Below are 26317 nucleotides of genomic sequence, written 5' to 3'. Positions count from 1 at the left end.
GATCACCGGCAGCTCTTCCAGACGGCTCTGGGCAGCAAGAGAGATGTGTTTTGCACAAGATGTAGGAAGGAAAGTGATCAAGATTTAGAGAAATAATAATGTTCCCATCATGCATTTTCATGCCGCCTTTCCCTGAGGTATGTGGTATTTACATTAACTCTTTTATTTTTATGGTGTCCCTATGAGGTGGATATAAAACAACTGAAAGGCTAAGACATGGGAGCTATTGTTAGCAACAAAGGACATTTCTTCATATTGAATAGATCAATCACCTCCTTCCCCTCTGCTTCAGTAAAGTCATTTATAAAGATGAAAGCTATCACAATTTAGGGAGAATAGGATTAGAGCTTACTACGTGGGAGACTCTCCGAGTTGAGTCTAATAGGGTGGTTTTCTTCAGTGATGTGGGGCTGCCTCCTTTTTTTTTTTTTTTTTTTTTTTTTTTTACAAGAAACCATAACATAACATACACAAAAGTTCTAAAAAATGCTACAAGTTAGTTTTTAAAACTTGACATAGAAAGACACTAATAGTGTCTGCTCTTTGAAGTAGGACCTCTCTAAAATTATCTTATGAACATCAAGATTTGTAGGCCATGGCAAGTCACTAAAGGAGACCACGTTTCTGAAATCAAAAATGAAGGAAAAAAAAATAAAGAAAAGGGACTCACTAAAGAATCAACAGTTTATGACAAAATGTACCCACATGCAAGACTCTTCCATTGAAGTTTCCTGCCCTCTGGCACCATGGGCTCATGATTGCTTTTTCCCTATGGTGTTTTAGATTCTAAGCAGCCCCCTTTAATTTGACTATGGATATGTACTTTTAGTAATATGCAAATTGTTACATATGCCTTATTAACGAGGCTGAATTTGAGGTAAGTAGATGTGGTCATTTTTAAGCTGGTGAAACCCTGGTCTTTGCATCCCTTCCTCATGTTCTGGAACAGATGGGGATGGGAGCAGAATTAGAGATGACCTTAAAGATGCCACAAAACTATTAATAAAGAGACAAAGATAGACAACACCCTCTCCTCATATCTTCCCACATGAAGTTTTTTTTTTTTTTATTTTTTTTAATTAAAGGAATCCAAACCAGTGTTTGTCATAATGAGAGCAAATGCCACCAGAACTAGCAGTTTGAATTGGTGCAGGAATTGAGCAGGAGACAGTTCCTGACCTCAGACTCAGGGCTCCAGTCACTGATGCTCAGTCCTCTGCCACCTGCCATTCCTCAGCTTGGATTAAACGCTGAACCTTCACCATTGGAGGGAGATTTTACTTCTGTGACTCCAACATCCGAAGTCTTTTCCAGACTTGTTCTGATTTGCTACGAGCCCAGTAAAGATCGAGTCTTCTCTAGTTCGTTTGACAGAAGTGGAATCCTATCGCTACCAACACAGCCATGTGGATGAGACCTGGGCTGACAGACTGACGTATTAACAGCAAGGTCTAGAAAACCACTGGGACTAGCCCTCACTTGATTCACTTGGCTCACAGAGAGCAGAACCTTGAACACACTCAAGGTTTCTAGAGGGTGTGCACCCAGGCGGCGTGACATACCTTTTGGAAGCGAAGAGGTTGAGTGTGTATCTTGGCTTTGACAACGCGTTATTGGAATCGCCTTTTGCCAGTGGGAAGATGCATCCGCACGTCAAGGTTACTGCGCTTCTGTGTACAGCTCTGCCTTGTGCTGGCGTCCGAGGGCCACGCTGAAGCAGGGTGCAAGCCCCAGATCCATCAAGACAGCTTCCTCCTCCCTGCCTCTTGCTCTCCCTCCAAGCTACCCCCAGCCAGTCTAGTCTGTAGGCAAACCACACAGGAACTAGCAGACACCCAGCTGCAGAGAGTTGGGTGTGAGCCTTCGACTATGTGGTTTTGTTTTCTTGCTGCTCAAGTCACACACCAAGACGCAAGAGGTTCACCGAAACGCGCGTCTGCTCCTTTAGGTTTCGGTTTTAACAAGACCCGCCTGCCCCCAACGCTCATATTCACATGAGATAACTTCTGATCTTGGATATGGCCCGTTAGCAAGCTGCTGCTGGCTTCAAGGGAAGCCCTAGCTTCACATTCCCTCCATCCAGAGAAACACAAAGGCCGCTGGGAAAAAGTCAAAGTCATCCTGATCAATCGCAGTGTTGAAACCTCAGAGAAATCGCTTGCTTAGTGTATCCAGTCCATCACCCAACTCTTAGCTTGTGATAAAAAATCTTGACCCAAGAAAGAAGAAACGGGGAGGGAGACTCTCAGAGCCAGGAGTTCTGTTAGCCACGCGCACTAACCAACTGAGTTAACCAGCCAGTGAGCTGGGGGTTCTAAGCCCAGGTTTGCCACTATCATGAGCAAGGATCTTTCCTTAGACCCATGGGACTTCACATTCTCTTGAGCAAGATGGACCCAAGGCTACCAAAGGCTTAGGATTCATCATCTCCCTCAGCTTTCCTAGTTCTGGTCTTCGCCGTTCTAACCTGCCCTGCCCCCCAATGCCACCTGCAGCCTGTGCCCACAGCGTCTTCCTCTCTCTTTGTTCTCGTACCTTCTGCGTAAAAATGAGACATATTTCAACTGGCTGAGCAACACCTTTAGAGTCTGGAGGCTGGGCCCAAGGTGAAGAGGGAAATATTGGGATTTCGCTGGCATTAATCCTTGGGGAGTTTTCTCTATTTGAAGTTCTAAAATTTTAACTTACTCTCCATTTCTGCCTCTGAGATTTACTTTTTAACCTTTTTCTCATTATAATTGCTCACTTTTTTTTATTTTGAGACAGGTTTTGTTATGTAATGTAGCCCAGGGTATACCTGGAATTCTCCAACTTCTTGCCATAGCCTCAAGATGGGTCCAGCCTGCTCAAGTGCTGGGCCTATAGATGTGTATTACCATAACTGCTCACTTAAGCACTTTAATTGAAATAGGAAAGAAGCCTGGTATAGCGTTGGCAAGCTACCTTGGTCATAGTAGGTGCTCAGTAAATATTCATCAAATGAGCTAGAAGAAGTAATTTGTTGCCCCCAACTCTCTAGTAAAGGGATTTTAAGAAGATTTTATTTTAGTTTGAATTATGTGCATATGTGTGTAGGTATGTGCATATGAATGTAGTGCCCATGGAGACCAGAAGAGTGCTGGGTCTCCTGAAGCTGGGGTAACAAGGCCATAGGAAGCTGCCAGACATGGTTCTCTGCAAAAGCGGTTCGTGGTCTTCCCTATGGGGTCATTTCTCCAGCCCCTTTTCTTATTAATAAAGTCTGTACAATTTTCTTAAAACTAAGTTGATTGTGAACAGGATACTCATTATTTTCAAATTACAAAGAATTTTAAAGGGACCACGTCTCTGATTTTACAACAGTTAACACTGGCTTCAGGGTCCCGCCTTTGTGATCTGAGGACCTTCTTGGGTCCCATCATTACATTAAACAGCTCCGTTGCCGAGTTTCTGAGCTCTGAGAGCTTCTGGCCAGCATCCTTCTCAGCGGGAGTTCCCAAGGCAACAGCATGTTTCAGGTTAACCACACTTGCATGGCTGGGGTGTGAGTCGGAAGGGAAAATGGCGGATGGTTCTATCCAGAACCTCTCAGGGAGCTTTCAACATGCACCCTAACGTGGAAGCTACTTTCCCACGGGGTACTGTTCCCCAGGGAACAGAATCCCTCCCCTTCCAAATAAAGAGCGGAGTGCAGAGCTGAAGAAGCTCAAAGAGAATTCATTTTGCTAGCAAGTTCTGGCTGACTGGCAGGCATGATAGCACACAGGTTGGGGATGAAGCCACTTCAGTGGTTTACTTCACGACAGCTCTGTGACTGAAGGAGGACCAAGTCACAGCTTAGGAATAATGACCCTGATGTGAGGACATCTGCATTTCAGCCTTCGCCATCAGGAGCTACTAAAAAAAAAGCAAGTCATTGGGAGGATTCAGGAATGTGTGAAATCCCACTTATCCTCAATGGAGAAAATTTCCTTAAAAACCACACTTGCTTAAAAAAAATCCAGCAACTCCTTTTGAAGGGTCATTTTTCATAACAGGGTTTATATGCAATTGTGCTTCATTTCATTTTTGAGTAAAATACGTACTTCTGATTCAGCAGAGTGCATTCAGATATTCAGTCACTCAATCGAGTGTGGACACCTCCTCCATGCATGGCTCTAGGGACAGGTTAGGAATGTCCTGTAGGCGAACATAACGCAGCCCTACCTTGCTGGACACTACGTTCTGATAAAAGCAGAAACAAGGCCACACACTGAGGAAGAGCTCCAAGGTGGAGATCTGGGGTAATAAGGACCCACAGCTGTGAAGCCTCAGGAGGAGAATGAACTTGCCACATTGAGTGAGGCAGAGGAGCAGGTTCATAGGTCAAAGAGGGCAGAACACCAGGTAGAAGGAGCCTGGCTGGCTGTGGCTACACCTTGAGACTTTATTCTGAGTCTCAATGGGAGCCGGTGGGAGACTCTGACCTGAGTGTAAGGTGAGCTGCCTTGAGTTTGACATTACTCAAGGATTCCCTGTGACTGTCCTGTGAACACTGTCCTCTGAGCCTCACAGCCATGGCCATCTTCACCAGGGCAGCTGTGATCACAGGCAAGCAGTCCTCAAAACCTAGCTTACTGGTGTTTCTTCACAGCATTAATGAGGGGCAGGGGACGGCCCTTAGATGGGTCTAGTCGCTCCTTCCTGCACCCTTCCCCTGAGCTGTCTGGATCGCTGCCCCCAGCTGCACGTGGTCTCAGAAGATGAGAGCTTAACCAGAGGGGGAAATCCATCTGTGCAGCTATGGGGGAAGTCATGGTGACTGTTTCAGGGGATGGGGTGAAGGGATGGGGGTGTGTGGTCATATTTCTGTCAGGAACCCCTCACTCATGGGCCTGTAAGTCAGCGATTCTCAACTGTGGATTGCAACCCCTTTGGGGTGTCAAATAGCCCTTTCACAGGGGTCACCTAAGACCATCGGGGAAACACAGATGTTTACACTGTGATTCATAACAGTAGCAAAATTACAGCTATGAGGTAGCAATGAAAATAATTTCATGGTTGGGGGTGACCACAACATGGGCCGCAGCATTGGGAAGGTTGCGAACTACTGCTATAAGCAAACCCCGTGAACTCACAGGTTCACTAAGCTCAACTTGGGCAGAATATTTATTTTGGTCTGTTGTTGGCCCCCATGTGGGATAACAGATATTTATATGTTTCCAGGAAAGGCTTATATAACAAACACTATACTGTAAGGCAGGGGTTCTCAACCTTCCTAATGTTGCGGCCCTTTAACACAGTTCTTCACGTGGTGACCCCTAACCATAAAATTATTTTTATTGCTATTTCATAACTATAATTTTGCTACTGTAATGAATTGCAATGGAAATATTTTTAGAGATATAGGTTTGCCAAAGGGGTTATGGCCCACAGGTTGAGAACCACTTCTGTAAGAGAAGAGGAGGAGGAGGCTGCCAGCATTGCCCAGGATGTTGCTGTAGCAGTCCAGGTGGAAGTGACGGTGGCTTTAGTGGCGTAGAGGGGTCAGGGGACCGCTGGACTCAGCACACAGAGAGTGATGATCAAGTTGAGCAACAGACAGGTGTGTGGCTGTAATCCCAATACTCGGGAGCCCAAGGCAGAAGGATTGCCATGAGCTTAAGGAGAGTTTAAGGTACGTTGTAAGGCTTGGTTCCCAGAACCCACGTGGTGGCTCACAACTGTCTAGAACTCCAGCTACAAGGGATTCAATTCCTTCTTCGACCTCCTTGGGCACCGGGCACACTTTGGTGCATAGACGTACATGCAGGCGAAGCACTCAGTGGTGAGGCTTCTTAAAAGCATCTTACTGCACTGTGTTCACTTTTTTTTTTTTTTAATACAATGCCTGTTTGATGGCAGGAAGTGAGAGGAGCAGGCATTGTGGAGCAGCCTAAGGGGAGCAGGCACTGTAAAGCAGATTTTGGATACCTTGTGGGTTACTTGAACAAAGCACAGCCATGAATCAACAATCCAACTGATAGCCATTTCGTGACTCATAGAGAGGTAGTTCATACATACATTTCAGGTCCCAGGTAGAATGGAATGGGATGTCCAGAGCATTATGCTATCAAAGTGGCATTGAATTTAAACTTTATGATTTTTTTTTGTTGGAATTATCCACTTACTATTTCTAGGCTAGAGTTGATTGTAGGTAACTGAGAGTGAATTTGGAGCTGTGGTGAAGGAAGTACTGTATTTCTGTCTCAGGGCCTTCTTCATTTATTCTCAGAATTCCCACAGCATTCTGTCCTTTCAGGTCTTCTGAACACATGCAGAAGAAATTCACTCTAGAAAAAGAGAACTGAGTAGTTTTTAAAAATTTCAATCTCAGCCGGGCGGCGGTGGTGGCACATGCCTTTAATCCCAGCACTCGGGAGGCCGAGGCAGGAGAATCTCTGAGTCTGAGGCCAGCCTGGTCTACAGAGCGAGTTCCAGGAAAGCTAAGGCTACACAGAGAAACCCTGTCTTGGACCCTCCCTGCCAAATTGCAATTTTTGGCCTCACAGTCCAGCAAGTAGAATGGTGAGTGAAAATCTCAATAGAACTCACAATCAAGGAAGGAAGATTCTCCTAGATTGGGGGGAGTGAGGACAGAGCTGGACACCAGTGATTAGTGGGGAGGGTCCAGTTAAAGCAGTGGGTATCCTAAACAGTCCGTATCACCCATGTGCTCCTACAAGCTCTCCTCCTCCAGGAAGTCTTTTCTCTGCTCCCATTGCACTCTACGGCTGCCTTTGTCATGGCAACCTTTTATGCTGGTGCCTTTGCTCAGACTACGATTTCCCTGCATTCGTAGCACAGTGACTAGCCCACAGCAGATTCTTAATGAGAGTGAATGCAGTTCCTCGTACGTAAAGTAGGATGATAATGACCCATTTTAGCAGATCTTTGGAATGCACATAAGATGTATGTAAATTATAATGTAATGTATAAGGTTCTCATTTATTCCCTCAACTACTTCATTGAATACAATCTAAATATCTTCGAATGACGTTCAAGGCCCCAGACAATCTGTTTTCCAGGCTGCTGCTGGCTACGCTTTAATTATATTATTTCCAGTTAAGTAATATTTCAAACACACCAACTTCTTTCCGACCTCTCAGGATTTTATATTTTACTTCCTTATCAACATGTCAGTATCAATAATGTTGGCTGTTACAGTTGAAGCTGTGGAGGGTAAAAATAATCAAAGCTCACTTTTTACTACAAAGTATTTTTCCTACCCTCTGAGTCTTTCCATCCTCGTCAAAACTTCATTCAGTTACCAACGTGTTTTAAAACATGAACTCAATTATACTGTCAGTGTCCGTAGGGAGGAGACTCTTTGGGACTTGCCTGTCACTCTCTTCCTCCACTGTTGTCCCACTAATAGCTTTTTCTACGGTCACGGTGACTAGAGGACTTGTAGTTTTACTGAGATAATAGGTGCTCGAGGCTTTTGTGTCTTTATACACGATCCATCCTTTGTCTCTGAGGCCCCTCTTTTTTGTCTACCCTGTGAACTCCCTGTCATCCTTCACGATTTAATTCAGATGTAAAGTGTTCCGTGAAATCTGCCCTTAAATACACCTTGGCAGAATTAGATGCTCTCTCCTCTCTCATTATGCGATACATATCTTGTCACAGTCTTCGATGACTGCGCCTGTCACCTCCACTAACCTGTACACTCACGCAGCAGAGGCTTATTCTTTATCTCTGGGTCCATCCTGCCTTGGTACAAAGCGTGGGCTCACTGCTGATGGGCTAAATATATCAAAGACTAGCCCTCGGTGAGACCTGGAGCTGTCCTTGGAGCGACTTCATCGCTGACCATTAGCTACACTGCTTCCCACCTCTAGGCTATTAGCCGTTTGAACGACGTCTGAGGTGGCAGTTGGTGCTTGTGGGATGGCGTTTCTGGTCCATTTGCAACAGTAACACAAATTGTAAAAGCCTAGAAAGCAAAATCAGAACAGTGCCAGTGACGGAGACTGTACCACAAGGACGTTTGCCTTCGATCTCTTTGATCCTCTCCCGCCAGGATGAATGAACCGGCTGGAGACACCTGGCTAGGGGCTCGGCAAGTGGTGGGCACTCAGGGGCCGGAAGTGGGGAAGCGGAAGCAAGGAAGCGGAAGTGGGCAACGGCGTGGGCGCGCTTGGGTCTCCTTGAGGAGGGGCCGAAGAGCGTGGGGTTTGATTTTGATGGGGAAGGGCTCCCCAGGTAGGTAGACTGAGGGGCCTGCTGGATAGTAACCTCTAGTGTGGGTCCGAGAGTGGACGGAGGGAAGCCCGAGGTCTTCCCGCCTGACTTTCCTGTCGCCCCCATTCAGCCTAGGGCCCGGGACAGGCAGGCCGCTACCGGATGCCGTGTGGCCCCTCCCACCTTCCAGAAATTTCCTCCGCGAAGTTCCCCGCCTGAGGAATCTCTGTCCATTTTTGTGCAGTCGTCAGGCGGGGTCTCTTGTGTGACGCAGTGACCTGACTCACTGCTCTGAACCCCCAATTGAAAAAACCAAAATGGGGTGCCAGGAAAGACCCTGTCCAGTGGAAGTTGACTCCCTTGGACTCTACCTCAGGCTCCGTTTTTCAGAATTCTCTCCAAATCCTTGCCCGCCTTCCTCTCCACAACCCTATGCGGTGTTGTTCTTGACGCTGTAAATGAGGGAAAGAGACTCAGAGATGTCATTGGTTGGGGAATGGACCTCAAATCCGCGCCGTTGGATCTTAAATGTCCCCGGGCAACCAATGTCAGAGCTGTGGTGAAGCCATTTCTCTCGGGAGGGTAGGGTGGGGACTGTGCCTTGTGCATCTGTTTCCCTCACCCGCTCCGTGCCTAGGATGGAGGTTGCCATGTAATAAGCTTTGGGGAAAATCACCGAACAGAGAGAAATGGTTCACCAAGTTTCTCTGCCTCTTTCAGTGTGGAGTTCTCGCCACCCAAACAGTAACCCTTTTTAACGCCACGGTATTCTCTGTAATGGTTTGATTCCCAATACTGGCCAGAACCGATTTCCTCCCGAGCCAAACTCAAGTCTCTAGGCAGAACCCGAACAGACAAGAAGTGTGCTTTCTTGCTAGACCTGTCTCAACTGTCTTTCCAGAGATGCCATTGGGTGCAGAGTCTCTTAAATGTCATTGTTATTATTGTCCTAAGACTTTGGGTAGTTCCTCTAGGGTTTTTTTTTTTTTTTAAAGATTTATTTTCTTTTTATTTTATGTGTATGGGTGTTTTGTCTGCATGGACATGTGCAGTGACTGCAGAAGCCAGAAGAGGTGTTGGATCCCTTGGAACTGGAGTAACAGATAGTGTCAGCCACCATATGAGTGCTGAGAACTCATGGTCCTTCTGAAAGAGCAGTCAGTGCTGTTAACTACTGAACCATCTCTCCAGCCCCTCCCTCTAGTTCTTCAGTCCTTTATTTTCGATTGTGAAATCTGAAGTTTCGAAGAACAGTTTCCCCTTTTCACTTAGTAGTGAAATCTGAACTGAAATGAGGCCATTTATAACCTCTATGCCAAATATCTACAAGCTTTTGTGGCAAAAATGTTGGTGGGGTTTGTTGCTCAGAGTATTCCTACCCCTCACTGTGTGTGTTCTGTAATGGACGGTACAGGCACTGCAGTACCTGTTGACACCACAGCAGAACTCCACGGTTGAACTGGCATCCAGGAAATTGTATGGGATTGTGGATCACTAGTCTAACATCACCTGATAAATGCTTTCCTGTCACCATTCTGACAAAATGGCAGGGAAGGAACAATGTTGGGGAAGTGTGCAGATCCAAAAAGAAAACCAAGAGACTTCCAGGCCAGGCTCGCGCGCGCGTGCGCGTGCGCGCGCGCGCACACACACACACACACACACACACACACACACACACACACACACACACACACACACACGAGAGGGAGAGTGACAGATTTGACTTCATCATGTGTTTGCTTCAGAAATGTTTAATCTTAGCTAAACAGGAAGCTTTTGACCATAGGGAACATGATTTACATTTCTTCACAAAACCGGATAAGTGGTTCTCAAGAGATACTTGCTGATTGTGCTGAAAATATTTGCTCAAATTCTAGGCTTTTACATACATGACAATTACAGGAGCTAGATTTTTTTTTTTAATGTCATGTTTGAAATAGAAAGTTGTGGAATCATTTCCAGGTTATCCCAAAGAAGGATTATGCAGTCATTTGGTTGTCCACCCCTCACGTGTGTCCAAGGTCCCCACCATGGCTCGGTATTCCTTAGGTATAGGGTTACAGTGGTTAGACAGGCAGATCAAGGTCTCTGCCCTCTGGGAGCTTCTAGTCTGGTGCTATTTGCTACAACCAAACAACAAGTAGTTAAGTACATATTATTTTAAATGTCACGAAAGAAATCTAAGTGCCAAGAAGGAAATCAATTGCGTGTTGGAAAGGATGACCTTTACAGAGACATGGAAGTTGGAGGGATGATGAATCTGGAGCATGAATTGCCTTCTTCCCTCTTATTTCTCAATGTGATGGTGACGTGCGTAGCCAGACGACTGAGAGTCAAGTGTGGAAATTTGCCTCTTTGCCACTGATTTTGTCTCAGGTGTCATATAGTCACGAGATGCTTAATGACAGGGGCACATTCTGAGATGGACACTAATAGGTCTGCACAAACATAGAATGTACTTACCCAAACTAAGATGGCTGTGCCGTCACTAGGGGATATGATTCTGTGTGGCCACAATCCTGTATGACATTCTTGACTGAAGCATCTGGGCAGCACATGACTTTAATTACAGTTTCTAGGTTACCTCAGGGTATGAGTAAACAGCATCTCTCTACAGTTGAGTGTCTCAAACATAATAAGCTCACATTATTTACAACTGACACCAATTACTGAATTCCTTATGGTAGAATAGTGCCTCATTATGTGTTCATGTCACTATATGTGAGTAAGTGATATTAACTTACCTACCTAGACTTTTTTCTTTGTGGCATTTGTAACAGTTGGGAGAGTCTTTAGTTTTGGTGTGGTGTTGGGCACATCCATTATAAACTACTATTTTGGGTTAGAAAGCTCCAATTTTTGGGGGGGAGAGGCAGAAAATTTGTCTAAGAAAACACTTTAAAAATTTAAGGATGCAGTTTAAAGAATATAGGAAAACTGAATAATGAACACAGTCTTTCCAAAATATAGATAGGTAGCTATAAAAACAAAAGATTTTTAACAACTGTTCAATTCCAGCAAGTTATGATTCTATGACAGTGTTTTTTTTAAAATAGATTTGTGAAGACACAGATCAATATTTGTTGTTCTATGCCAGTGATACACTGCATTGAGTGAGTTTGGTAGAGGGGGAAAAAGGACAGTAGAAATTGAAAATTTTAATAGCTTATTGAAACATTATAAATCATGTTTTTGCTGCAGGAGGAAGTCAGACAAAATGCTTGTATTCAGGATACAAAGGAGACATCCAGAAAGTCACAGACACACACTTCTCTTTTTCTTCATAGATACAGTCTCTTTCTGAGAAATATTAATTAAATTGATTATATTTCCTATTTCATTTATTTGAGAGTGCATTGGGTTTTTTATCAAAAAGGGCCAGTGCAGAAGGGCTAATGATCTCCTGTTTTTAAAAAAGGTTATAGTTCATTTACTGTGCATCTGAAGATTATGTCTTCCTTCAATACACAAATTAATCAGGCATGAGCTAGGAGCTGAGGAGGCCAAGAAAACAAAACTAAAAATAACAAAGAGTTGTTATGGATTTTATTTTTTTTTCTTTTGTATGTGTGCAGCTTTGATAGTAAAACCTGATTATAGTTCACCCAGGCTTCATTGGGTCTGGATGCTCATCAGGGCTTGAAATCAATTTGGCACAGTGCCTTGGTAACTGTCGGAGGTGAATCACAGAGGAACTGCAAACGAAGTGACTCACCGTCCTGCAGAGTAATGACAAAGGAAAGGAACGGTTTCATGTAAATTACAAACCGATAATTCACCAGCATCCTGCAAATTCTTGGGCCTGCATATCCCTTTTAAGTTTTAAAGTATTTTTTTTTTTATTATTAACCTAAAAACCTTCCTTTTCTATGTATTTGGGAAGCTGTCAGACACATGTTAACCACTCCAGGCTTTAAGGAATTCCATCACTTTGACACTGTTGAATTTAAATCCCATACCTTTTTCCCAGACATGAGTAAAGAAAGTAATCAAACCTCTGTCTAGTTTGCTAGCCTCATCTAGGCTAAAATATCAGTTTTGGGTACTGTGCATTAGTTGTGGGTCCAAGGAGGCAGAAGTGCTTGTCTTAGTGCTGACTCCCTGGACAAGAAAGTAGAATCTATGCAGGTTTGATTTAGTGCTTGTAGTTCTAGAGGGAACATGACTAGGGTACTAGGAGGTTCTCACACTGTTTTCACCATTTAAATTACTCCAGGACACAGTATTCATATAATGGCAGAATATGTGAAGAGGTGTCAGGGTGCAAATTCCCCCTTAAATACTAATTTGTCTGCTCTCCATGTAAGCCTTTGTACTCATTGTATATTTTCTGCCAGAACATTTAGGAACAAATAGTCTACCTACATTTCTTTGAATATTGGAGGTCAACCGTGTGAGGGAGTTTCCTATGCCCATCCTAAGAACATCTATATAGTCCCCTTCTCCCTAGACAGGCTACTTGGAAACTAAATCAAGATTTTTTTTTTTCAGACTACTTGGTCTCCTGTAGAGATTTTGTTTTTTTAAAGGAACTTACACATTTTTTGCACTTCCCTTGCAGGAAATCGATACTTTGTCGCGTGGAGATGAGTCATTGGTGTTTGAGAACTGCAGAACCTGGGACCGATCTCCTGTCAGGAGCCTGGTAAACCAGTCATTCCTGTCCCATCGCTCTCACCCCCTTCCCCCTCAGACTCACTCCAGTTATGGCTTTCAGGAGGCAAGTGAAAAACTTCGTGAAAAATTACTCAGAGGCGGAAATAAAAGTCAGAGAAGCAACTTCCAATGACCCCTGGGGTCCGTCTAGCTCGCTGATGTTAGCTATCAGTGACATGACTTTCAACGCGGTCTCCCTCTCAGAGATCATGCACATGTTGTGGCAACGACTCGGGGATCATGGGAAGAACTGGCGCCACGTGTACAAATCCCTCGCCCTGATGGACTACCTCATCAAGAATGGCTCCAAGAAAGTTAGTCTTTGTTGCAGAGAGGGCTTGTGTAACCTTCAAATGCTAAAAGATTTCCAACACGTAGACGAAGCTGGAAAAGACCAAGGTAACAGTTTGTAAAAAAATTAGACAGCGTGCCCGTGAAGACAGGAGTGCCAGGCAGACTGCTTAAACCCTGAACTGGAGCGAGGTGGCTCTTGATCTTGAGAGTGTCTTGTTATGTAGTCTAGGCTGTCCTGAGCTTGCCCTCCCGCCCTGACCTCCCACGTGCTAGGATAACAGGTACACACCATCACACTGGGCTTGAACGGTTGTTCCTAAATGTCCCCGCCACCTTCCTGCTTGACAGTCTGGTTCTCATTTCTGTCCTCTGTGTTGACTGTGGCACTTGGGGGAACTGTGTTTGCTCAAAACACACTGACCCAGTGACACCTCACAGAAGAGCAAATGGAAGGAGGTGGCATGGCCGTTTGTACATTGATGCCACTGTAATTCGTAATTATGATTAGATTGGAATGTAGTCATAAATTAGACAAGTGTTTCCAGGGACTCTGGAACCTTCAGAGGCTATTGAGATGGACGTACTTAACAGAAATTCGGGCCGTAAACTAACTCTGGGTCTGGAGAGATGACGTAGGAAAGGCTGTATAGAGTATTGAAGTGGATTGGTGCCAAATTATTTGCAAAGGTGAAGAGCAGTGTTCTTTTCCTTTGCGCTGGAAATGGGAAGTTATAATTTATGTTTAAAGTGACAGGTTTTAAATCGTGAGAGGAGAATAAAGTTCACTATATTCTCTATGGTTACTGCAGTTTAAAACTACATTTTTTAAAATATAAAAATTATACAAAAATTAGTTTCTACTTACCCTTCTCCATCTACATGAATGATCTCTCTAGTTACTAACATCAGTGAGGTACATTTGCTACAAGTGGCAGCCAGTACTGATAATGTTCATAGTTTATATGTGTCACACAGTTCTGTAGGTTTTGGAAGGGTATAATGTCCTCTGTCTACCACCTAGTGTTAAACAGGGCCCTTTCACTTCCCACCCTCATCCTCTTAGCCTGGGTACCGCTGGTCTTTATAGTCCTACCTTTTCCAGATGCCATGAGCTTAGACTCCTAAAACTTCTTTAGAGTTGTTTCTTTCACTGGCAGTATACCCCAGAGTTCCTCCATATCTTTCCATAGCTCGAGAGCTTGTTCCTTTTTTCTTTCCTCTTTATAAAAAGTTGTTTTGAAATATAAATCACATACCATACAAATTACACACTTGGATATATACATACATATGTATAGTGTGTTTTTATGTAAGTTATGTATAATATATAATTATAAGGTTATTATATTATTTTAAAATATTAAAAATCCATTATTTGAAATGATACACACACACACACACATATTATTTGTTCGTTAGTACTGATTTTTTGGGTCAGAATCTCCTGTGGACTTGAGTTTATTAAGTAGCTGAGTTGAGTTGACCTTGAACTCCCTCTCTTCCTGCACCCACCTCCCAAGGGCTGGGATTAGTGGTGTGTGCTACCATGCCAGGCTCATGTGTAAGTGTGCAGTTTGGTGGCATTAATTACATTTACTGTGTTGTGAAGCCATTGCCACTCTTGTTTAAACCTTTTTTTAAAGTCACACTGTCAACACTAAGGAATAACTCCTCATTCCCACACCACTAAGCTTCTACTTTCTATCTTGATTAGCTTGACTGTTAAGTCCACTCATGTGTAAGTGGAATTTTATTGTATTTTTCCTTTCCATCAGGTTTATTTCTCTCACTCTCCGGTCCTTGAGGCTCATCCATGTGGTAGGATGAATCAGAACTCCATTCTTTTCTGGCTGAATAACACTTTATATTCTGTGCTCACCACATTCAAACGAATCTGTTCATCTGTTGATAGACTTGTGGGGTGGTTCTACTTGTGAGCTCTTGTGAATAATGCTGCAGTGAACACGGTGTGTGTCAGCTCAGGCCTCTGCTGTCAGTTCTTTGGGGTGTGTACAAAACAGTAGAATTGCTACAACACATGCTAATGTCAGTGTTTAGTCTTTGGAGGAACTGCTGAATCTTTCCAGAGTAACTGAACCGTCTTACATTCCCGTCAGCAGTGCAAGAGGGTTTCATTTTTGCTGTATCCTTGCTAACACTTGTTTTGTCCATCTTAAAACTATGGTTAATGGTAGACAGAAGTTTTCCTGTGACCAGCAGCCCTTTGGTCCCAGATAAACCCACAGAGGCTTAGATTAATCACAAGCGGTTTGGTCTATGGACCAGGTGGCAGCTTGAAGCGTCTCCTCTGACCCTGTCTTTTCTCTCCCTCTATCTATCTCTCTTGGATTTCCTGCCTGGCTATAACCTGTCTTACCATAGGCCAAAGCAGCTTCTTTATTAACCAGTGGTTGCAACACATAATCACAGCATACAGAAAGACCATCCCACAGCACTTAATCTTGCTGGATATGAAGTCGGACCTTGCTGTGCTTTTGATTTACATTTTCCTAAGAATCATGAGCTCAAGCACCATGTCCTTGCTGGAGATATATCTGTTGTCTTTTAGAAATATCTTTTCAAGTCCATTGTCTGTTTTCAAATGAGTTCCTTTATTGTTGAGTTTTGAAAGTTATTTATATGTTCTGGGTACAAGAACCTTACCAGATAGGTGGCTTAAAAGTGTCTTCTGCTATTCTGTAGGTTGTCTCTTTGTTTTCTTGATGTGTGTCCTCTGATGTACAAAAGTTTATTGTTATTTTAAAACAGAGTTTTGCTATGTATCCCTAGCTGACCTGGAACTTTGCTGTGTAGATCAGGCTGGCCCTGTACTCACAGAGATCCACCTGTCTCTGCCTCCCTAGTTCTGGGATTAAATATGTGCACAACCACATCTATCTAAAAGTTTTCAATTTTGATAAAGTCCAATGTATCTATTTTTCATTTTGTTGCTTTACTTTACATATCATATATAAAACAAATTATTGTCAAATACTTGCTGGAGGAAATGTGTCACTGGGGGAAGGCTTTAAGGGCTTAAGGCCACACCCTTTGTCCAGTTAGTTCTCTCTGCTTCCTGCATGTGGTCGAGGATGTGAGTTCTCAGCTTCCTGCTCTTCCCTGTGCTTGCTGCCGTGTTTCCCCATCATGGTTATTTATATGTTCAGAGGGTAAGGACTCTTACCCTCTGGAACCATAGGACACACAAGCCCTTCCTTCTGTAAGTTATCTTGGTCTTGGTATTTTCTCCAGCGACAGTGGAGAAATTACAATTTGCAGGCTTTCCCTTGAAAATTCCAGAGCTGCTATTTTGTCAGCAGACTAAGAACTTGGATGACTCTGTAAAGCAGGGAGGCTAGTCCCTGCTCTAGAGAGCTCATGAGCGATTCTGAAGAAGGAAATGAAAAAGTATAGAATTACAGATATGCAGACAGACCTGTTTATGCCTTCATTAGAGCTGTTCCATGTGTGTTTAAATCCATCTTTATAAAGGTTTTTCAGATTTTCTCACCCCTGCGCTCAGGACCAAATATGTGAGCCAAGTGCACAACAATGTGAGTTCTCCCAGTGACTGGTTATCACTGAGACAGCAAGCAAAGAGCGGGTCAGAGCGGACATGTCCACATAGTGCATTTATCTGTTCATTTTGAAAGGGGCATCAGCCACTGACTGACAGCATCGGCACATGTCACTTTTATTAACTGAGTATTTACCAGTGAATGAAAAGAATTCCATTGAGGGGTATTAATTTATCTCTTACATATCTCCCTTTTTATGTTTATTTCCCAATACATGCTGTGCTGTAGAAGAGTAGCCCTTGGCCTAACTCAGTCTCTATTGAACTGTGCCTCTGTGAGGATGATGGATATGCTGGAAGGTGTCGTTGATGGATGTCTAGTTGAGCGTTTGGCTCCTAACCTGTCTTGGTGCTTTTATCTCACTACCCTTCAGTGTAGGTTGCTCTGTAACTAGCGCTGCTAACGTATTGTTTGGACTGACTTAAGAAGTTCTTTCCTCCGTTAGAATATTCATTTTTTCCTGTTTGTTGAATTCCTGTGTAGTCTTCAAATCCCAGCTCAGAGACCTTTTCCTGTGTGTACCCACTGTTCTTTCCCTTACTGAGAAATAGTAATTGCTGTACTGTTTTATTCATAGCAGTGTGGTGCCTTTTGTGACATGTTGTGTGTATATATGCGATATATATGTATATATAATTTCCTTAACCAGATTCTGAGGGCACATGCCATGTGTTAGTCATCTTTTTACCATCAGACCTTGGCATATTAAAAAAAAAAAAAAGGCCAGGTGGTGGTGGCACACGCCTTTAATCCCAGCACTTGGGAGGCAAAGGCAAGCGGATCTCTGTGAGTTCGAGGCCAGCCTGGGCTACCGAGTGAATTCCAGGAAAGGCGCAAAGCTACATAGAGAAACCCTGTCTCGAAAAACCAAATAAATAAATAAATAAATAAATAAATAAATAAATAAATAAATAAATAAATAAATAATAAATTTAAAAAAAAGGAGAGACATGAAAAAAAGCTGTGTGATCATCGAAAAACTGCTGGATAAAGATGCTGCTGCTGCTGGATTAGAGAAGAGCTATAGTGTAAAGTCACCGATAAAGTACTAGAACACACTTTAGTGATCCAAGTAATTGCACTGAAGTCTGTCCTACACACAAATCAAGCGACCAAATTCTGCTGGGAAAAAACAAAGACTTGTCGCTTCCTTGGTTGGCCCTTAAAGTTGCTGTTCCCTTTGCTCAACAGTGGGAGGTAGGGGGCTCCCACTTCCTCTGAGCACTGCTTTGACTGCACCCCACAAAGTTTAATAAGCTGTGTTTTAATTTCACTAAATTAAAATAATTTACCTTCCCCCTTTATTCCTTAACCCATGTATTATTTAGAAGTGTGTTGTTTAATTTCCAGATATTTTTGGATTTTCTAGCTATAGTTTTACTGATGTCTAGTTTAATTCTGTTGGGGTCTGAAGACAGATACTGTTATGATTTTTATATTCTTCTAAATTTATTGACATGTGCCCTGGCTTGGAATGCGGCCTATCTTGGTGAATGTTCTGTGTGAGCTTGATGAAAATGAAGTAGCCTATAAATGTCTGTTCCATTATCTCTCCCTGTGGATCTGAGGCTCTCATTTGGCGTGTAGACACTGAGGACTGTATGTCTCCTTGGAGAACTGCCACCTATATTGTCATGTAGTGCCCTTCTTACCTCGGATAAACTTCCTTGGTCTGATGTGTCTGAGATTAATTATGCTTTCTAAGACTGCTACTCGTGCTTTTGATTATTGTTAGTGTGATACATATTTATATGTTTACCTTTTTTTTTTCTAATCATGGGGCATGAGTCTTTGAAGAGGCTATTCATAGACAAAATAGTTTTTCTTACCACCTCCCATGTATGTGTGTGTGTGTGTGTGTGTGTGTGTGTGTGTGTGTGTGTTTGTACAGTGAAGTGGGGTGGGGTGTGGAGTGGAGGACAGTATCAGATGTCCTCTATCAGTCTTTGCCTTATTCCTTTGAGGCAGGGGCTCTCTGAACCTGGAGTCCATAGTACTGGATCATAAGCTTGTGAGAGACCACATCCAGCTTATTATATGGATGCTGAGATCTAAACTCAGGTCCTCATGGTTGTTCAGGAATTGGTCTTTAACCACTGAGCCATCTCTCTAGCAACCATACATAAGACTTCTTCAGGAACAGTCATATCAGCCCTAGCTCATCCCCCTGACCCCCACTAAGGGGTGTGTCTCGATTTGGTACTCAGACTAACTGCAAAGTTGTCCTCCTGTCTTAGTCTGAACAGTATCTACAACTACTAGACTACAAGTGCATGCCACTATACCCAGCTTCTCTGTTTACTTTTGTTTTGTTTTGTTTTGTTTTTGAGACAGGGTTTCTCTGTGTAGCTCTGGCTGTCCTGGAACTTGCCTTGTAGACCAGGCTGGCTTCAAACTCACAGAGATCCTCCTGCCTCCTACTTCCAAGTGCTGGGATTAAAGGCATGTGCCACCATCACCCAGCCCTCCATTTACTTTTAATTCTCGGTGTGTTTTTATATTTAAAGTGAGCTTCTTGCAGACAGCTTTTAGTTGGATCTTGTTTTGGGGGCCATTTCTGTTCTTTAATAGGTGTGTTTAGCTCACTGGTACTCGGATTGATTTCTGATAGTTGGAATAATAGCTACCATATTTCTTATTGTTTTCAATTTGTTGACTTTGTTCCCCTCTCCATCCCTTCCTTCATTTCTCTCTCTCTCTCTCTCTCTCTCTCTCTCTCTCTCTCTCTCTCTCTCTCTCTCTCTCACACACACACACACACACAGGTGTGTAAACACATGACATCATGTATACCAATTACTTGCTTCTTTGTGGTTTAATTGGTAGTTTTATATGACCTCATTTTCTCTTCATCTCTGGCCTATCATCCTTTTCCCTCATTTTCATGTACCTTTGAGTTTTCAGTGTATGTTTACAGCCAGTCTGGTCTCATTATTAAATAACACTGTGCTATGATAAGTGTCGGAAAGGCTTGGTCCCCTGATGGTAGCACTATTGTGGAGTAGATAGTAGACCTCTCAAGAGGTAGAGCCTAGTGGGAAGTCCCTGGTCATTGATGGCACAACTCTGCGAAGTATTATGGAACCCCAGTCCCACCTTCTCTTTCATGTCCTAGCCATGAGGTCCACATGTTGCCTTATCCCAGGCCCCAAGCAACAGGGCCAATCATTCATCATGCCTAAAACTTCTAATAGTGAGACCCAAAATAAACCTGTTCTCTTTATAAGTTGGTATCTGTTACATCTAGGGAGAGCTAACTAATACATGCTACACAACCTCATGGGTAGTACTAGTATCTTATAATAACAAAATAATTCAAATTTATCCTTCCCATCCCTTATATTGTTGCCATCATTCATCTTGAAACCATATATTTGGAATATATGCATTCCAAATACATCGCTGATTATTCCCATCATTACAATAGGGTCTCACATAGCTCAGGCTGCCTTGAACTCACCATGTAGCTGAGAATGACTTTGGACTAATGTAGATGTAACAGTCTTAATAAATAAGAAACACAGAGCCAAATGCAGAGTTAAAGGCCCAAGAGGTCAGAGCAGTAGCTGAGAGCTGAGACGTAAAACCCTTTCTTACCCTTCCTGCCGCTGCTGTCCTTCCCCTCAGCAAGAGACCTACTTCCTATATATCTGTTTTTTTTTTTATTGACTTTCTGTTCTGCCTTCTCATTGGTTGTAAACCCAACCACATGACCTCCTCGTCACTGCCTGTCTATACAGACCTCCACACACCTGGACAGTCACCCGAGGTTTCTCCGCAGTCTTGGGGTATCATCTTTAGCCTATAGGCTTAGCGTGTCTGACAGACTCATTTGTGAAGTAGGATGTACACAAGGTCAACAGTTTGACCTCACATTTGGTGAGAGCAGTCCATGTACCAGAAACACATGAATTCCACTAGTATCATGCCATGATTCAGGATTTTAAATTCTGGAAATTGTTGGTTTTTTTAATTCAGCTGTCCATTCTTCTTGGCTGGGTGTGTGTGGCTTCATCTCAGCATCCTGTTCTTCTCCACATCCCTCTATTAAATGCCAGTGTACCACTGAGAGGCGTGAGCTTAGTTACTCTTCAAGAGTAACTGTTTCAACTGCTGTTCCACTGCAAATCAGAAGCCATCGGCCCACTGCCTGTTCAGCTGCCTTCGAAGAAAAGGGCATGGTAACTTTTCCAGATTGCAAAGGCCACTTCAGGAATGGTGCCATATTGTCCTGGCCTCAGAGGATGCCTGTTGTTAAAGCCACAACCATACTTGTCTTGGCAAGAATCGGTAGTCCTTCGTTTCATGTCCTGTCTGTCCTATTTGTCAGCAGTCGATTTAAGGATACTTTATTGTCCAGTGGCTAACTTTTGCCACAATGAAAGTTAACTCCATATGCAGTTTCTTCAATGCCCATATTTTCTCTGAAGTAGATTGGTACTGCTAGGAGCCGACATGTCTCATAGTCATGACAAAAAATTTTTTTTCTAAGTTATTAAAACATTTTAAATGCCATATTCTATAGATCTCTGAAGGGTTTGAAGATGACCTTTCTATCTAAAATATATCTGCTTGATCTTGAAAACATGCCTAATATGACTATAAGTTTGATTGTAATGTCTAACTACTAACTTTCATTTTTTTATATCCTAATAGTTGATAATAATAACGTTCAAGGATCAGCAAATTGCATTACATTGTTAAATGAATGGTATAAGTACAATATCTTGAACAAGATTAGAAATATATGTATGGCATTTTCTAACAATATCAATCTCAATATATATAATTTGTATACATAAAAAAAATCCAATCCAATGTAAAGTATTTAAAACTAGTAATTGTCTTTTTTTTTCTTTAAACAAGAACCTTAAGTCTAATCTCCTTTGCTTAGCCCTTTTCCTAACCCTTAACAACAACTTGTAATCAACCCTCCTAAACAATGAAAATTATCCCAGACCCAAAACCCATTAAAAGACCAAAAAACCACCTGCCCCACACCACCTCTTTGGGAATGGGGGCGTCATATTCTTAAAATTGCTTCCTGCTGGGTATGGGCGAAGGTATCTTTATTCTGAAAAGAAAAATTTGGGGTTAATTGTCAAATTCTAGGAAAGGTAACTATATCCTTTGTTGTCCAGTTTGAGCATAATACCAAAGTTCAGGGTTTATCTCAGTAGTCTTTGAAACTGGATCATCTCAGCTAGCCCTCTCAAAATTGCTCTTTGTAGTCCAAAGCTGATCTGTAGATGGTGTTTGTCAGCTTAGTGGTATTATTATTGTCCATGTGGAATTATTGTTGTTGTGGGGCCCCATCTTCTTCCTGGAGACTTCAGTTGATGTTAGGCCTGGCTGTGATTTCCTGCAGAAAACTGATAAGAGACTCGAATACAAAGACATGTATAGGCAGCTAATTGAAGCCTTTTTTCTAGAATTAGTTAGTACTCTATATGACCATTAATATCTTAACAAAATTTAAAATGTATATATATATAAAAATCTTATAAATTTTGATATAAAATTCATACTTTAAGAAAAGTTTAAAGAATCAGAATAGAATCAAAGAATTGAGATTAGTAGTAATAGAATAGTCCCTTAATTAATTTGGTTTTTCTCCTGTCCCATATCAGAAGATGGCTCTTTCTTCTAGCATGATACAAGGAGTTTGCATTTTCCTTTTAACAGCATGCTTGAGTTTAAAGAAGGAGAGAGACATTCTCCAACTCCAAAGTCAGCTTTAAATTTTAATTGAACTGGGACTACAAGAAGACCAATAGTGTTAAATTTCTTTAGAGAAGAGCAGAAACATTTAGGAAGACTTATGAAATTTTATATGTGATATACTAATAGGCCATTTTACTCTTTTTCTTGGGACATTTTTTCTAGATGATTTGTCCTTTTTCTTCAGATGTCTAATTTGTCCAGTGTTCTTCAGATTCCTTAGCCTCCATTCTCCTAAAAGACAAAACAAAAAACCTTTCCTCAAGACTAATTTTGGGGAGGTTCCCCTTTGGCAAGTTATTATCTTATTAAATGAAAAGGCATGTTTTAATGCTATAAGTTAGTTTAAATTGGATGTTCATGCTGGTTGATGAACTGTCTATCACCTCTTCTAATTAAGAGGTCTCTCTTGTTCAAATTGAACCTTTATTAATTTTGATGGTATCTACAGCTTATCTTCTCCTGTAGAAACAAAAGCAAAACCTCCTCCCCAACATAACACATATCCTGGCTTCCATTCTGAGATTAGCACATCCTTAAAGTATATAGGCTGATTTAATTCTGTAGTTTTTTCTATTATCCAATGTCTCTCTGCAGCTGTTGTTCCTTTCTCATTAGCATTGAGAAAATTCAAAGTTAACAGAGCATTATGCAGTCTATTTCTGGGGGGGGGGTTGTTACCCCTTTCTGTTTATTTAGCATATCCTTTAGAGTTCTGTTTGATCTTTCTATAACTGCTTGGCCTGTAGGATTATGTGGTATACCTGTAATATGCTTTATATTGTAATAAGCAAAAAACTATTTCATTTTAACAGAGACATATGCTGGAGCATTGTCAGTTTTAATTTGTGCAGGTATACCCATGATGGCCATAACTTCTAGCAAATGAGTGATTACAGAGTCATCTTTTTCAGAACTCAAAGCAGTTGCCCATTGAAATCCTGAATAAGTATCCATGGTATGGTGTACATACCCATGTGCTAGGGATGGTACCCAGCTCCCTACATGCTGGGTAAGCACTCTCCCACCTGAGTTACATCCAGCCCTACCATTAGTATTTTGAACAAACCGTTGAGGTGGTCATAAAGAATAAGGAAAAGAAAGATTTTTGTTTTACCTTTACTTACATCAACTCCAGTGCTTTCTTCTGTGAAGATCTGTTTCTGGCCTTTGCTGTTTTGCTTCTTATTAAAGAATTTCTTTGAACATTCCTTGCAAGGCAGGAATTCTGATAGCAGATCTCTTAGTTTTGGTTGGAAAAAGTATTTCTCCTTCTCATTTGAAGGACATTTTCACAGGGTACAAAATTCTAGCATGGTGGTTTTTCTTCTAACAATTTTGATTTCTCACCATTCTCTTCTTGCTTGCATGGATTGTGAGGAGATGGTGAATATGAGTCTTGTCTTTGCTCTCTTATAGGAAAGGCTTTTTCCTTCTGGTCTCTTTCTTTGTCTTTAATTTTCTGGGGTTTTAAAATGATATGCCTAGGGTCGTTTTCTGAGCTTCCCTGAACTGCAGTCTGGCATTAATGTGGGAGAAATTCTCAGTGGCTATTGCTTCACAGATTTGTTCTGTAACTTCTGTCTCTCACTTTCTTTAGTTCCCACTGACATACATTACCTCATGGCTGTCCTGCAGATGCAGATGTTCCGTTCCGTTTATTTTTCATGCATTTCTCTTTAGGTTTCTACTGAGATGTTCTCAAACTCGAAGGTTCTTTTCTCAGCCATGTCCTGTCTGAAGTCAGCCTATTAAAGAATCTCTTTGGTGTTTTCTTTTTGGTTCTCTTAGCTTTCCCATCCCTCTGCTTATCTATTATTTGCACGCTGTCTATGTTAGCCATTAGTGCCCTCAGCATCTCAGTCGTCGTTGTCTCGTGGTGATTCTAACATCCCTGCCAGACCTGGCTGTACTTTTCATGCTTGCTCTGTCTCTCCAGACCATGCTTGTTGCCTTTTAGTCTGTCTTGTAATTTTTCTCCAATCACTGGACTTGATGAGCAGACAGGAGGTACTGTGGAAAATAGGCTTTTCTCCCGTGCTGTCGTGGGAAGGAAAGGAGACGGTCTTGTGAGTAGGTCTCAGTGTTTTGGTGAGCCTGTGCCTCTGGGAATTCCACATGTGCTTTCCATGTATCCCTCCTGTCCTCTCTTCAATGGTGTGGATGGTTAGAGTAGATGGAGGTTGGGTGTTTCTTTTCTCCCTGATTGGTGGTGAGACTCAGCATATCCCATCAGATTAGCTCTAGTTAACACATTTCTCTGAGGACAGAGCTTGTTAAGAAACATAGAATGCTCTGGTATGTTTAAAAAACTAGTTCTAACCCCATCCTTTCTCCATCAGAAAGAGCTAGATTTCCTGTGCCTGATTTGTAACTAAACATCACCACGATGCGTATTTAATGCAGGAAAAGCATAGGGGCTGTAGTGTTGGGACGACCCATATCTTGAGGCACCTACTGGACACCTTAGAACATCTCCCTGTGGGGAAGGGGGCTGCTGAGAATAGTATCTCTTTCGGAGACAATAAACTAGAGCTAGTGGGATGTAAGCTACTTAGGTAAGGCTGCACATTAATTAAACTGAACACAATGAGAACTCACATGTCCCGATGCCATTTAGTCATCTTCTGTTAATGTACTAATCATCCTCTCATAACTGAGCCTATAAAAGACCTTACAAAGTGTTATTGAAACTTCTAGAATGAGCTTAATTAACATTGTTTGGAAAATGCTGAATGAAATGTGAAACTTTCATGCTATCAAACATATGCTTATACAAATATGGTATTCTTATAAAACTAGAGTTTAGGAAATGTGTTCATTATAGGTTGATAAGTGCCTTTTTATTCTGGATTAAGGAAATTGTGAAATTGCAGTTGCTTTTATTTACATAGGCCATTTTGTGGGTATATCCACATATTTAAATGAAAGGCATTTTTTCCAAAAGGGGATACATTTTAAAAGAATAAATTTTCAGTGTCATTAGAAAGTTATGTCAGACCATTTTCCCGGAGGTAGCATCCTTCAGTAAGGTTGCCATATTGACTTTCCAGGCCCATCCTCAGCCTCTTACTCAGGAAATGAGGCAGCTCATATCCATATTCATGGCTGGTTTATGTGCAGGGTACTTCTGCTTCTCTATCCTGTCTTCTAACAGAGTGATGAGGCCACACCAATTGCTGACTTGCCCACCAGATTTTAAACAAACTAAGCCTTTTAAGCCTTGGATCACAGCTGTACATTAAAATGTAGAAGCAAATATTCTAGAAGCGTAATGCATTTATTTATATTCACATAGGCTATAAATGACTAAAATATCTTGTGTGTGTGTGGGGGGGTTGGGTTCAGAATCGCATAGAAGGAAAGAAAACACCAGGTATTTGATCCCTTGAAGGTTTAGACAGAGAGGGACGGTATAGCTAAGGTTGCAGCCTTTCCCAGCAACTGTAAGTCACTCAGAAGACCTGAGCTGTTTACAAAAAGTTCAAGGAGAGAAAGAAAAATACCTTTCTTTTCTTTTCTTTCTTTCTTTTTGTTGTTGTTTTTGTTTGTTTGTTTTGAGATAGGGTTTCTCTGTGTATCCCTGGTTGTCCTGGAACTGGCCTTGTAGACCAGGCTGGCCTCAAACTCACAAAGATCTACCTGCCTCTGTCTCCTGAGCGCTGGGATTAAGGTTTGCACCATCACTGCCTGGCCACCTTTTTTTCTTTTAAGACAGGGTCTCTCCACATAGCCCTGGCTGCTCTGGAACTCACTATGAACATGCAGCTGGCCTTGAACTCACAGAGATTCTCCCCACCTCTGCCTCCTGAGTGCTGGGATTAAAGGAGTGTGCCACCATACACAGCAGAAAGATGGCTTGGCTGTTAAAGCCTAGGCTC

The 26317-nt window shown here is 42.2% G+C and overlaps 2 protein-coding genes and 1 long non-coding RNA gene across 5 annotated transcripts in view; 1 reads left to right on the top strand and 2 right to left on the bottom strand.

Moving 5' to 3' along the window:
- Positions 1–1773, bottom strand: part of Grap2 (GRB2 related adaptor protein 2) — a 75660-nt gene extending 73887 nt beyond the window's left edge. Inside the window, exon 1 of the mRNA XM_006979178.3 lies at positions 1563–1773. The gene's annotated coding sequence lies outside the window, so the exon portion shown is untranslated. The remainder of the gene's footprint in view (positions 1–1562) is intronic.
- A 4425-nt stretch (positions 1774–6198) lies between these two features.
- LOC143269788 (uncharacterized) lies at positions 6199–8075 on the bottom strand. Its single transcript, XR_013046515.1, has 2 exons — positions 7663–8075; positions 6199–6290 (listed from the first exon to the last, which is right to left on the bottom strand). It is a non-coding gene; the product is annotated as an uncharacterized LOC143269788 (long non-coding RNA).
- Enthd1 (ENTH domain containing 1) overlaps positions 8027–26317 on the top strand; it is a 116721-nt gene continuing 98430 nt past the window's right edge. The window contains exons 1-3 of one of the 3 annotated variants that reach the window (XM_076556393.1): positions 8072–8205; positions 12749–12832; positions 13048–13242. In XM_076556393.1, coding sequence (XP_076412508.1) covers positions 13053–13242 — 190 coding nt within the window. In that variant the 5' untranslated portion in view covers positions 8072–8205; positions 12749–12832; positions 13048–13052. Of the gene's footprint in view, positions 8206–12748; positions 13243–26317 lie in introns of all 3 variants that reach the window. The other 2 variants (XM_015997790.3, XM_015997791.3) reach the window with 2 other exon arrangements.

The sequence above is a fragment of the Peromyscus maniculatus genome, chromosome 20 (assembly GCF_049852395.1).
Source record: "Peromyscus maniculatus bairdii isolate BWxNUB_F1_BW_parent chromosome 20, HU_Pman_BW_mat_3.1, whole genome shotgun sequence".
In the NCBI taxonomy this organism is placed as follows: domain Eukaryota; kingdom Metazoa; phylum Chordata; class Mammalia; order Rodentia; family Cricetidae; genus Peromyscus; species Peromyscus maniculatus.
The sequence above is the reverse complement of the archived record's forward strand: the minus strand, read 5'-3'. Positions and strand labels throughout refer to the sequence as shown.